The sequence below is a fragment of the Nestor notabilis genome, unplaced genomic scaffold (assembly GCF_000696875.1).
Source record: "Nestor notabilis isolate BGI_N333 unplaced genomic scaffold, ASM69687v1 scaffold7172, whole genome shotgun sequence".
In the NCBI taxonomy this organism is placed as follows: domain Eukaryota; kingdom Metazoa; phylum Chordata; class Aves; order Psittaciformes; family Psittacidae; genus Nestor; species Nestor notabilis.
Genome location: NW_009917844.1, coordinates 1 through 14,371, shown reverse-complemented (window position 1 = coordinate 14,371; position 14,371 = coordinate 1). Strand labels below are relative to the sequence as shown.

At 39.6% G+C, this 14,371-nt stretch overlaps 1 protein-coding gene across 1 annotated transcript in view; it reads right to left on the bottom strand.

The window, feature by feature from the left end:
• Positions 1–13,417, bottom strand: part of POLR3B (polymerase (RNA) III (DNA directed) polypeptide B) — a 75,597-nt gene extending 62,180 nt beyond the window's left edge. The window contains exons 1-8 of the mRNA XM_010009432.1: positions 13,388–13,417; positions 10,936–10,992; positions 10,780–10,844; positions 10,190–10,265; positions 7,428–7,528; positions 5,650–5,741; positions 4,618–4,735; positions 3,490–3,598 (exon numbers count right to left, since the gene is read on the bottom strand). Of these exons, the coding sequence (XP_010007734.1) occupies positions 3,490–3,598; positions 4,618–4,735; positions 5,650–5,741; positions 7,428–7,528; positions 10,190–10,265; positions 10,780–10,832 (549 nt within the window). The 5' untranslated portion in view covers positions 10,833–10,844; positions 10,936–10,992; positions 13,388–13,417. The remainder of the gene's footprint in view (positions 1–3,489; positions 3,599–4,617; positions 4,736–5,649; positions 5,742–7,427; positions 7,529–10,189; positions 10,266–10,779; positions 10,845–10,935; positions 10,993–13,387) is intronic.
• Positions 13,418–14,371: the final 954 nt, after the last annotated feature.

Below are 14,371 nucleotides of genomic sequence, written 5' to 3'. Positions count from 1 at the left end.
CACAACTTACTTGTTCACAGCACAATGAGGTGTTAAATCTATGAATATGTCTATTGCAAAGATCCTTACAGGTCTGGATGTCAGAAAAGCAAAGCAGCAGAACAAAGTCATTAAGGCTTGCAGTTTAGAAGAGACTAGGGCAAGGCAGATGCACACTTTAGGATGACACCACACAGTCCAGTCCCCCTCCACACCTATCCAGACCAACAGATCCTTAGATCCACACTATTCCACCCTTCCCCACAGCCCATTTGCCTGCATTTCCTTCCTCACCATGAAAAAAAAAAGGATGGGAGTACTCTATGCCCAGGTCTTGCCGTAGCACGTAGCTGTGTCCATGACTCATACCTGAAATACAACAGTGCTCTCAGATCTAGTCTAGGAAGCTCTTTATGAATTCCAGCCTCAGCTCTGTCAGCAGATAGTGTTTCTAATGCTCTCTGCTTCACAGCCCTTGCTTTTGACAAAGATGTCTAAGGGGTATTAGTACACTTCCACTTTACAGTTGCATTTGCTTTAAATCCACGTTAGGTCATACATCTCAACACTTGCTTTCTTTTCTGTAAAGTTACAATGGTTTTCTGGACCTGATCTACATCCTAAGTAATGTGCAGGAACACCGGACCGGTTAAAGCTATTGGGACTAGAAAGACAATCCAAAATTGCCCAATCTTCTCCCACTGACTTTCAGATAGCCCCCAACAAAACTGCCCCCTCTAGGTGGCCCATGCACTGGGTAGCAGCCCTCCATCAATCACTAGCTGTTTTCTTAGTCAAAACACTGAGGTCTGTGGAACTTGGTTGCAGTCTGGATGGTAGTTTGGGGGCAAAGGCAGAGCAATAGGTTTTTGTCATTGCTTTCTCTCTTTAACTGGAAATTATAAAAGCACTTGTTAAAGTTAAGGATGCAAAGGCAACCAAGACTTCAGACCTTAGATAGTGCCTACAGCTTAACTTTGCCCCTTGCAGATGTGTATCTTTACGTAACAAGAGTCACAATACTTAGTAGTAACAACAAAGTCCCATGCTCCATGCCCAGTGCTTGGGTGTCAGCAGAAAGAAAATATTCTCCCTGCATACGACAAATCTCCTGTGCATAATACTACTGTGTGAGAGAGCTAAAGCTACACAGTGATCCCTAAGTTAGGGATTTTCTAGTTTCAGAGCTGTAGCATTTATAACCTTGCTATTAGTAGTTAAATACGACAAATACTGCAATACAGCAATGCCCAAGAAAGATCAGAGACTGGTGCCTGCCTGAGAATCCATTGAAAAGACTATCTGTGATTTTCAGTTTCCAGCTGGACACTCATCAAAAGTGGACAGAAGATGCCTAAAGTTCCCATGTCGCTAAAGAAAAAGTAACAAAAATGACCGCTCACAAGTACGGTTAAGTGCCAGTCAAGAACGGAACATTGAGAATAGTTGAAGTGGGTGCAGCTAATTTGCTGCTGGATTAAATCAATGTAAATCTTTGAAAAGCACTACAGCCAAGAGCTTCTAACAACTGTAACCCCTTATTCAACAAATAAATGAAAAAATATGCAACATGATCTAGAATACAAAATATACATATAGACAGGGGAATCATTATAGCAAGCATTGTCAGAAGGTGATCAAATAGTACAATGCTGCTTAAAAAAAACCCTCAACAACCACCTCCTCAGACTTAATAACCCTGAGCAGTTACTCTTGTGTGAGCAGGTATTTATCTATACCAGCAGGGGGTGACAAAATGTAATAAAAGTCTGTAAGTGAAGGTGGAATCCAGCTGTTTGGTACTCCAGCAAATGGAACCACGTTAACACTTTCCTGCAAAGGAAAAGTTGTGGCCTTCATCCTGATGTCTTTATGTGTATTCCTGTCCAGAATAACTTCTCAACCTCCTTTAACACTGGTCACTAAACTAGATCTCCTCCAACAACTTGAAGTGCTCAGCTTAATCAGAGATAACAGACCTTTGTTTCTCAAGTCTAATTTAATTATTAAACTATTTTCTAGTACAAACCCCAAAGCGCTTCCTACAAGAAAACCGATTCTTACAACTCTCAATCAGCCAAAGAGCTGTGGTAATACATAAAAGCCTGTACTTGCCAACACCAACAAATCCCTGCTGGCAGAAACTGTTTGGATGCTGTGAGGAAGTGCTGCCCTCTCCTGGCAATTTAATCCCTCCAGCGATTACCACCTTCCCAAACTTTCCGTGCTGTGAACAGCTATAGGATTTACTTCTATTGGTTGCTAGATCCAATCAGAAGCATTTTAGCGCCCTAAGTCATCTTCCTTGTGAACAGTGCCTCCAAGACTGCCACCCATTTCCTTCTGCACACACAGCGCACCCGGCTGCAAACCCACAGGCACAGTGAAGCCTACAGGACAGGACGAAGCTACCAACTCCTGGGAGGACAGGTCCTAGCTTAAGGCCTGGCCATGCCCTGCTGTCTTCTGCAGGAGCTGGACAGTGCATGTCCACCCACCATCTCCACTGTCTGGAGCCCATGCGTTTGACACAACGCACAGGGCTACCAGTCTGCTTCCAGTCCCGTTGGGCAGCCAGACAGAAGTCACCATTATGTCTTCAGTTGTGGGCACCCCTGGGTGAATCAAAATGAAAGAGAGAAGCAGAGAGCAAAAGAAAGCAGTTGTGCCAGTTTCATGTGCAATGAGGGCCAAGACATGACCACCAGCTAAGCTGGCAGGGGAAGTACTCCCCAATTCTTGCCCAGAATCAAGGTAGATGCCTCTCACATGCTTTTGTAAGTCCCACCAGAGATGGCTTCAAAGCTCAGATACCTAACAAGGTATTCACTGCACTGAAAATACTGGTGACTGTACCTGAATCAAACAAGGATTCTGAAGTGTTCTGACTGTGGCAGAGCTCATTCATAGTGGAAGGAAGTAAACTGCCAAGACTTGTAAGCCTCGCTAGTTGTCTTAAACAATTTAGGAATAGGTCTAAGAATTGCAAGACTTCCCCAAAGGCTATCAGTTTTGTTTACAGTTATGACTGGAAGTCATGTATAATGAACTCATGGCTATGTCATGTCCCCAGATCTGAACCAAAGGGTGTTGAGCTACTCAGCAGTCTGCAAGTTGGAGATGGCAGGGACCAAAACCAGAAATGAAGACCCTTAACACAAGTTTGCAACACAGCTCGTAACTAAAGAACCCAAAACCCTTTTGACTTTCTGTAGCAACAGGAGCACAGACAGCAGTGCCGAGGGACCTTACAAAGCAGTAAGGTGGTGGCAGGCATTTGTCTTGGCACACCAATGCTCTCCTTGCAGAAAAATGTTGTGCTTTTTCTCCTTTTGCTGTACAACAAAGATTTTTCCCAGGGGAAAAAAGCTTGCATTCCCTAGGCTGTGCCAAGTCCTTCCGTATGTATTAACATCTGAGAGCTGCTGCCAATCTTCATTATTCCTCTAGAACACAGTTTGGGGTTTTTTTTTCCTTTTTCTTTTCTTTCCAAACCAACAGTTGTATTACCTTAAATATGATAGCAATGGGAATATCTTCTGACAGAGTGTTGTGCTTCAGGTAAAATCTTCCTTGTTTCACAACCATATTTGTTCTGCTCTTCTTCTCATGCGTGGAACTGAAGTTAAAAAAACACAACATATGACCAACAAAGTTTGCACTGACACTCCTAGAATTTCCTCTATAAAACTTACCAAGCTAGAGTAATCTTGCACCTGAATTAATCCAACTTTCTCCTCTTTTAAAAGTTACATTACAACAGACAGGCATCACCCTGTAACTCCAAGGTAATAGGGAACTATCACCTGTGATGGGGAAGGTCAATATTTGACTTAAGCAAGTAGAAGCCTTTTCAAGTGCTTTTCAAAATCATCTTTGCATGATTTAATTATTAACTTGAACATAACCAGCAAGCTCAAACTGTGCACAAGTACTGAAGCAACAAAAGTAATCAGACACAACAGTAACTTGTATCGTACCTTGTATCGTACATTTAACTTCATCTAGGTTTACTGTGGAACAGTAAAGTAGCTAGGAAATATGTGCGAGAGGCTTCTGGAGAAGAAAAAGCAGCCCTCACACAGTGACAAGCACCATCTTATACCAGCATGTGGCTTAAAAAAAAAAAAGCAAACAAAATATAGAGAAAACTTAATCAAGGAGGAAAGGCCAAATTTAGACTATCTTGCTGTTTTCAATAATTTGTGCAGTACAAAAAATACTTGATTTTTGTTTCCTTCTCAATTGCCTTTAAAAGATTTTACACCAATTAGATAGGCAAAAGGTTACCATCCAATTTCCACTGCAGTAACTTCATGTTATTTGCTGCAAAATGATACTAAACAGCATCAGTTAGGAAGTGCACTTTGTTATGTTAAAAAATAGAACTTGCTTTTCCTAGTCTGGGATGAATCCTCAAGCGTATGAGCAACTCCCATTGATATTTGTGGGAATACTGTACTAACTGATTTTGGGATTGATGTTTTAGTGCACAAAATGGCAGCAGCAAGAGATGGGCACTGAATGTCTACAGCTTTTTCCTCTTAACTACACTAGGAAGAAAACTATCCAGGTACTTCAACTGTAACAATGAACTTTGATTTTATCTCTTTATGTAATTGCAGGCATTTACCATACCTGGTAACAGAAGCACCAACTGTGCCTTTTCTATCTGCTTCCACGATGATTCTGTTTTTGGATAACTGCTCTTGAATAAGAATGACTTTCTCTACACCTTTAACAATGAAATAACCACCTATTCAATGGAAAAGAAAGATTTTGCACGTCAGTACCCTTGCGCCTTACTTGCCTCCTTCAATATGCCTTTGAATATAAATCATTAGAAAGTAAACGGGGAGTACGCAAATGACAAAACAGGAGAGTAAACTCTCCCTTAAAAGAGTAAAGGTCAAACTCTGTGTGGAACCTATGATAGCTACAAAAATGTACCACCATACCACTTTCTGTAAACAGAACTTTTGCTAGGCTCACACATAGTATTTGAGATCTAAGACTTCATTTGGGAAGTACTTAGAAAGTACTTGTCTTACTTAAGACAATATAAGGAATCTTCACATAAGCCATGTTAGATTTCCCTCTTAAAATTGTAGCTATTAATGTTCCTCCAGTCAAGCACATGATGTCACTGTATCTTGCCACCACAAGCAAGCACAGGCCATGTCTAGGCAGCAGACAAAAACCAAAGAAGTTGCTTGCTATAACCCTTCATTTCCTCTCTACATTTCAAATATTATCACGTAACACTTAATTTGTGCTTTCTAAAAGACACGAAATGATAGTTCCCACTCTGGAGGACACCATTATATGCCACTCTCCCTTGGTCCACTTCATTTTCCTGAACAAACTCCATCTCTATTCCCATACAACGCATCATTTTACAATCCTATGCACACATGTCAACTTTTTCAACACTTTGATGTACTTCTTTTTGTGGTTGAAAACTGTCTGCAAATACAGAGATTCCATGCTGTCTTACTTTCCTATTATTTTCAAAAGGCTGCCCGTTTCTTTCAGTTACAAGCATACACTTGAGAAGTTCCCATGATGACTTCACAGTGACACGAAACGTAACAATGGGGTAGTTCGATGCTGAAAAAGGTTTAAAACTAAAAACACAGATGGCAAAAAAGAACATGAGTGCAAATGTACCTGGATCTAAAGGACATTCATTAAGTTTGGCAAATTCTGCTGGAGTTTTCCCCGTAAGAACACAATTGGAGCTACGCAGCATTATAGGCATTCTGCAAGAAAACCAGATACACTTAAACTTTAGATTCAGAGAGGAAAATATGAAGAGTCAAATTCATAACAAAAACCTCACTGAATAAACTGAGAAAACACATTTAAGGTAATAAGAACACATGCAATCTACTAACAGTGGGTTTTTGCTTTAATACCACTTTATTTCATTGAACATGTAGTTTAAAAAGAGAGACCTGAAACTGGACACCAACTGGCAAAAAGAGAAAGCAAAGATGCACTGCCTGGATATAAGGTAAAACTTCTTCACCATGAGGACAGTCAAGCAGTGGAACAAGCTGCGCAGAGAGCTGGGCAGTTTCCACCCATGGAGGTCTTCAAGACATGGCAGGATAAAGCACTGAGCAACCCAGACTGATGACAGAGCTGACCCCATTTCTCATAGGAGAAAGAGAAGAATTTACAGGAACAGGCCTTAAATGTAAGATGCAACATACTGTGCAGTAACTTAGTCTTTTCCAATATATTATGGATGCTTTACAAGTCTTCTTCACTCCTTTACTTTCAAAAGAGAGGTGTAGACAAAAGTCTGGACTAGTTTTTGTTGTGCTTCTTTTCTTTAAAGACTGTCTTTTGTATAGAAACTGATAATGTGTTGTGTTGAAAATGAGCATCTACTTGAACTTTCTACTTTGTCTGTAGCACGCACCATAAGGTAATTCAAAGGACTCAAATTTAGATGGTCTTTTCAAAACTTTTCTTAAGAAATTATTTAAAATAAGAAATCGTTACTACAGCTATAGAAGCTTGGCTTTGTAAAAGCACTGTCATGTATTATGTTCTATCGACAGAATTAAAGTATATCTTTTTAATATGAAAGCTCAAAATTTCACTACAAGTGTAGCTCCTTAAGTATCTATCTTCTCTTTCCTACCAGTATTCCAGTACCAGTATGCCTGTGCAAGATGCACAGGCACACAGTAAACAATCTCTGTAAGGCACTGACCTTTAAAGCCAGCAGGGCTGGTCTTTAAGAAACGTGGTCTACAAAAGACAGACACCCTTATTGCCTTTAAAATGGAATTCTGCTTTCACTAAATGCTAGGACTGTCAGGTATTTTGCATTTTTGGTACAGTTAAGAAGGACATCTAATTTCTTAAAGGCAAAAATAATAACCTCAAGTCATTTGACAGCGTTTCGAAAAACAAAGCCAGTAAAAAATCCTCAATGTTTCTCCATTAAAGCTCAGACTTGCCTTTAAACCAAATGAATTTTAGCGGCGATCTTAACCTCGTGCAGAAGAACTAATACTTCCTTTACCATCCACCTTCCAGAGATGTATCTCTGCATAAGAAAGACTAAGTAATTTGGCTACAAAGCAAACATGATTATTTTCCTTTTGCAGCTCCAGTATTCTTTCATATACATCCCTCTTCGGTTTTATATCACTACAAACATATATATTTGGTTTTATATCAGTACAACAGCCATTCTCATATCCATCCTTCTTTGGAAGGAAAGGGATTTCCAGAAGCTTTTGCAACTCAAAATCTTACAAGAGAACCTAACAATCACATCTTGTACAGCTGCTCATGAAAATTTGCCTGCTCGCTATTTCTTTTAACAAGGAAGCAAGGTTAGTCTACATTTACCTTGCAGTAAAACCTCTTCTCTACACAGCAGCAAATGAAAACTAGTATCAGAAGCTTGACACATAGTATCTTACCTGCCAATAGGCAATGCATTGCGTATGATCCTCTGGCTTCCTCGTGTGTATTCAATGTCCACTGTAATGGGGGCAGAGTAAGTCATGTCTCGCAGGCGGCACTGGAAGGAGAACAGTCATGTGGTTAGATGTTGGCTTACAAGCTGAAAAGGCTCTCTTAAAACATCCCGTGCTTGCCCTGTCTCCTCTACATCAACAAAGAAATCAAGTAAAGCAAAGCTTGACCAAGCTCTTCATGGTACCTGGACTACTGTGAGGGTGGTGAGGCACTGGAATAGGTTGCCCAAAGAAGTGGTAAATGCTCCATCCCTGGCAGTGTTCAAGGCCAGGCTGGACAGACCTTTGGGCAACATGGTCTAAGGTGAGGTGTCCGTCCATGGCAAAGAAGTTGGAACTAGATAATCTTAAGGTCCTTTCCAACCCTAACCATTCTATGATTCTATGACTCTCCTGTTTAAAAAAAAAAAACAACAAAAAAAAAACCAAATACAGTAACTGTCAAGCTTCAAAAGCAGCCAGTGGATCTGTCTTCAAAGGACAGCACTGCAGAGCATAACTTCTAAACAGTTTAATTAAACAAACAGGCCTAATCAGCAGAGCTGGCACAAAGACCATATTGTGTCACAGGCTCTGAGAGCAGTGCTCAGCTCAGGGACATTTCTATATGAAGACTCTCAGCAGCTGTAGAGCTGTGCTGTCATATGAAATTTGATGGGAGAGAAACACATGACAGCAAGGCAGACAGTGTGCTACTTTATTAACAGAATGAGCAAATCTCACTGTATGATAGCATGTCTAAAGATGACTTACAGAAGGTTCACTACAGTACCACTTCCTGTAAAGATTCCCAGAATTCGCCTGCAAATTCCTCAAACAGCAAGAGAAGCAAGATATACGTATCTAGGACATAATATAGCTCAAGGCTCAATCATTTCTAATCCAGTCTTTATGGTCTGCTCTCCCCAGCCTCACTCTGATTGTTTCCTAGCCCTTAAGGTATGGCCTATAAGACAAGGTTTATTGCATTTGCTGAATACAGCTGAGCAATGCACATCAGACCATTCATGACCTCACTGAGCATTCTATACCTTTGAGCTCCACGATTACAAATTTATCAGTATTCAGACTTGTACATTTATGATACTGTAGTCTTTCAATATATTGATTATACATTAATAAAAGGCAATTTAGATTGTGCTGTACATTGAAGATGCAACTATATGGAAAAATACGCCTCAAGAATCATTGCAGACTTTCCCACCACATCATTGCTCCTTCTCACCATATTAAAAAGTGTATTACTTCTCTAGTAATAAAATATTGATGTGCAACAGCAGGTTTTAAGCTGTGACATGTAGGAAACTAGGTCCTATTGTGCTCCCAACAACTTCATCGAATTTAAAAGTAACTGAAAATAATTCTATTTGCTAATTAATTTAAATTCTTTTGTATGAACAGTTCATGAAACTCCCATAAGAACTGCATGAGAAGGGGAGTTAAACAGCTTCATTAGAACTACTCAGGGAAAAAAAGGGCTTTGAGATTCTTTGTGTGTGCTTTGTCCACACAAGATGCAGACACAAAATAACAATTACATAGTCAGGTCACTGGAGACAGAAACGTGGCTATGCACAAGAGGCAGCCACTAGATGGCTTGTTTTTCCAGAATTTCTCCAAAGGATAGAATGTATTTCACGATAAGAGTCTACGTGAAAAAAAACAACAAAACAATCCAACTCCATGAATCAAGTGTATATAGCAAGATAAAAAACATCTGATATGTGAACTGATTTATGAGGTTGACAACAAGCTGTATGTAAGCAAAGTTCCAACCTCGCCTCCTGTTCTGAGATTAAAAAGAGGCTGTCAGTACCTCTGTTGCAGTGGTATAAATCTCAAAGCACAGCAACAGGAGAGGAGTACTTTATTCCTGAGCAATCTTTGAAGGGAACGGAATGACTTCAGATACCTGGCAGCAATCCTAAAAAGTCTAAACTTTATCTTAGTTTATGGCTTTCTTATATGTACAGAAGCTACCTTATATCCTTCCAAAAGCAACAGATACTCTGATTTCAGTTGACAGCAGCATCTGTTCTCCAACATACATCTTCATTCCAGAAGTACGCAATCCATTTCTTAGTCTACATGCTTACAGCAGTGCAAAGAAGTTAAATATACTCCCCATAAGGCTTATGTTCTTCTGCAGTTTCTTGTAATTTTATCACCTTCCACCTGGTTTTGCTCAAAGTTTTCATGTCTGCTCTCTGACTCAGACTTAAGAAGTATGAGCAAAAAAATCAGAGATATGTTCCCAAAGAAGACTGAGAGGGAAAGGGAGACTGAAGTGACCTATGGCATAGACAGTAACAGGGCTAATGTTTTAAAAAAGCTAGTAAAAACATCAAAGAACACTACATTGCAGCATGAGGACTTCAGTTGTCATAAGGAAAGCCACAGGATTAAGCAAGAGAAGTACTTTTCACTACTTTCATGGAAACTCACTCAAATACAGCTACCATGAAACACCAAATACAGCTATTCACACATTTCAGGGGGAAAAAAAAAAAAGAATTAAAAAAATAAAGTTAAATGAATTTATTACACAATGTTTAAATCTCTGAAGCTTCTTTCTTCAGTGATGGTGGCATGCATTGTTTCACCTCAGGTAGCATGCACACTCTCAAAGTAAAGTTATCTGCAGCTAGTACTCAAGACATTCCCAAGATCAAACAAACAAACAAGACAGATGCAAACATTAATACCTCATGAGGTGATACAGGTCGTGTCACATTGAAGCTTTCTTCCACATCTGGAGTGCCAACATAGATATTGAGGTACCTGTAATACAAACAGTTCCAAAATACACAATGAGAAATACTTTTCAGGAGACCCGTAGGAAGCAGAATTCTACATATACTGAAAAATTAAGTTGCTTTGATAAACATAGGTTGGTTACTAATGAGCAACTGTGCTTCCCAAAGTAACTCATTGTACTTGAGCTATGTTCTAGTTAGTTAACATTTAAACTGCATATACAATAAAACCCAAGTTACCTTTGCAAATACACAAAAAGAAACTCCCACCTGTCATCCAAGATTACTAAATTACAGAAAATGATGACATAAGATATTGTTAAGAGCTGGCTATTTAGTCTGCTTCATATGATTGTTGTCTAAATATTCCTATCTTTCAGTGCTGCAAAGAAGAGGTAAGGCATGGAAAACACTCTCTTGACTTACACCTACACAGATGCCTATAAATATAGCAAATAACAAACCCATAAAAAACCCATAAACCCCATAAACCCATAGTACGGATGCTACTACTTATATGGAAATCATTTCATGCTTACTTCAAGTACCACATTGGGTCAGCATCACTTGTAACTTTTTCATTGGCCTTCATGATTTTCTTTATCTAGAGAGACAAAAGAAGACAAACAACAAAACAGAATCATGTGCCATTTCTGAGTACTAAGAGCCACTCTCTTCCCACTAAGAAAGCATACCTCTACATTGATGAAATAGTTGAATGAGTCTATATGCTGCTTCACAAGTCCTTTCACCTGCAGCAAATAAAATTAGTGTCAATAACAAAAATCGTACAAGGCACAAATTAAGATACAAGAATTTATAAGTACTGCTGGATCTGTGCTAAATTCTTCCAGTTAAAAACTTCTGAGAAGGGCCTGGACAACCAGTTTGGTCTAAACTGTACATCACCATGAGCTGTCATTGTCTTTTGAGTCAGAAAAATAATTCAGTAACTGTACACAGTAACCACGCAGTAGACTTTGAAATTCATATAAACAAATGAGCCAATACAAGTCAAAATCTTTTGTCAGAATGCTGTTATTTTGAAATCCTTTTAAGCATTTAGAGTACAATTAAGCATGAGTGCTGCTTGAGAAGGAAGTTGTCTCCATCCTACCAAGAGCAGCTGGCAAAAAGAATGAGAGGGACTGCAAATGAGATGTAACAGAAGTAGGGTGTAAAAGAGGTCAATAAGCAAGGAAACAGTCACAGGAAGGCAGGACACTCCTAAGAAATCAGAGTTTGATTTGTAGGCAGGAAGAGAGAGGACATGCCCAGGGGTAATATCACACAGAATAAACATTACCCAGTTCCCCCAGGTAATGAGTTGATATAGTACATATCAAGGACTTAAGTTTAGGGTGTTCAGAGCAATCAAAACACGGGGTATTATACTAAGTAAAATGATCTGGGATTCAAGAAAAGAAGAAAGATTTTGGCTTGAAGGAATACTAAGAGAAGCATTAATTTTGTTAACAGATTGGCATTTTCGGAAATAAAAGGTGTAACTATCTTCACCATAGTGCAAAATCCAGCCTTTTTTTTAGTGCTTGCTGATATTGACACGTGCTTACATGCTTACAGAGGGCTTTAAGTGTTGAAACATCCCATGACAAATAATATGTCACAAGACTTAAAACTTCATACATAAAATAGACACATTTACATAGTTTGCATGGTGGGCAAGAGTTCATTCTAAGATTATTAGTAGGAAATGGGAAGCTTAGAATGACAAATCAGGCCTCTCAGTGAAGCCTCCATGGGTTAAGACAAAGGAGAAATGACTCCAGAGCTGAATTCTTCAGATAAGACTTACCCTAATTTACAACAACACTGCACATGATACAGGCAAGAAAATATTATGGATTTAGTATTGTTTAGAAATCAGGCCAGTAGTTCTCTCCATTTTTCAATGAGGCAATATCAACAGCTTTATTGAAAGAAAACTCCACTTGAGAAACTGTAATGCATCAGCTTTGTATAGCTGTATCACTCACTGCTGGCATAAATAAATCAACATGCAACAGAAAAGCCAGACCACCATCAGCAGCCCGGGAGCAAAGGGCTCAGTGGCTGGAAATAACGTGGGATGGATACACTTGGCATAAAGCACACAGCAAATTGCACCTCACGATCAGCAGCAACCCTCCCTTTTTCACAGTCTCAAGAATTCGGACAATATCACTAGCTCAAGCTCGTGATGGAAGTCCATGTGGTTGCTAGGAGAGACATAGAAACAGGATTCATTACGGCCCTGAAGCATCTTCAGAGCCCTGAGCCAAAGTGAAAACATGCACAATCAGTAACTGGCTTTTGAGCTTTTGTTTTCGGGCCAGGATCAAGCACTCGTGGGTGCAACAAAAAAAGAAGTGCAGCGAAGGAAAGAAAGAAGAGAAGAAATTGGGAAGGAAAAGAATTAACATAGTGAGGCTGAAAGAACTTTGCTGAAGTGGGCAACATTTCTTAAGACTGATGACAGGTACAGAAGAAGCTGCAAGTCCCTGAAAATACCTATGAACATCATGGACTTTACCTACTGTTTTTACAACATGATTTCCATTACTGCCTTTCTCCTCCCTCACTTCCAACTGTTTTTTAGTCCTGTTATTACATCCAATGGCATTTTATATAGAAGTGTGCCTTAAACTAATACCAGATTAAACGAGAAGCACTGAAATGAAGACACTAGTAATCTCTGAGTTCACTCAGGCTCGGACTTCATGAGGAACGATATACATATATTCAAGCCTCTGCAAAACCCAGAACTGTGGTTATATGCTTCCTATGACAAATACCACTACAAACCTAACACCACAGTCTTCTATAAAGACCATGATAGGATCTCTGGAGTGCCAGTAAACCAGTAAAATTATCTGGAAACATTACACATATACATTGTTCATTGAAAAAAAACATACAAAAGTCCTCTAAAAGGATGCCCCCACAAATGAATCTGTAAATTAATCAGGAAACCTATCTATGTAATGACTTTATCCATAACTGTATTGGAGTTAAGAAAAAAATAACTGCAAAATCCACACAGGTGAGGATAGGTATTCCAGGAAACAGCAAAAGCTAGAAGAGGGGAACGTAAAGTTAGAAAGGAGATGAAGTATTCATGCCATGAAATGGGTGTGTAACACTGACCTTTAGAAATGCTGGAAGAAGTCTCCATTTTTCCTGAAAACAAAAAACAGTTTGAAATATCTCTCCGAGAGATGACCAAGCATCTAAGACACTTAAGCTTGAGGGATGGGTGGGATTATTATTATCATCATCACCATCATCATCATTTTAAAAAGTAATATTATATAAAATCAGATCCACATAGAAAAAAAGACTGTGCAAAACCAACCTAGATGAGTAAAACAAAACAGGGAGAGGACTCGGATCATCTTATTAAGCCATATGAACTATGCAATACTTACTCAGGATGCAATGGGACATTCTCTTTTCTAAAAGCAACTTACGTGAGAATATATGTTTCTCAGAAAATTCCTTACTAAGACATCCTCACTGAAGAACAACTAAGTTTTTTTGGTCTCGTTAACATGGTAAATTATATTCCTAGCAAGGGAAGACTTGCTACAACTTTCCCTTTACAAAATACATGCAAGAATCTCAGTCCTGGGAGCAGTACTTGCAGACATGAGCCTCTGTACCAGAACCCTGACTCCTAGAAAGATTTAGCAAAACTGTCAATGTCTGATACAAGACAAAGACTGATATCAAACAAAGTGTAAGTATACCAAGGTTCCTACAATCTTTCCTCCATGTGTAGTCTTCGATGACCCCAGGGATCACCCTTTTACATCAGCCCCACCTTTCCCCCCCATGGCATGGGGAGCCCACCTCTCATTTGAGATGAGAGATGCAGGTGGAGAACAAAGGTGAGGAGGACCAGCCGGCACAGCACGAGGCTGCAGCACTTAGCTCCAGAGCAGAGCATACTGCAATATTCACAGAGCATCATCATTTTACTTTGACATTCAGAAGCACGAGTCAACCCTGTACTTGTGTAATTGTCCTTCCCGGGGGAGCTGGCAGAGGAATTCATGGCAAATCACAGCACTTGGGCTCCATTTCTGACGTGCTCTTTCCACACAAGAAGCCCAGTCCAGCCAAAGGGAC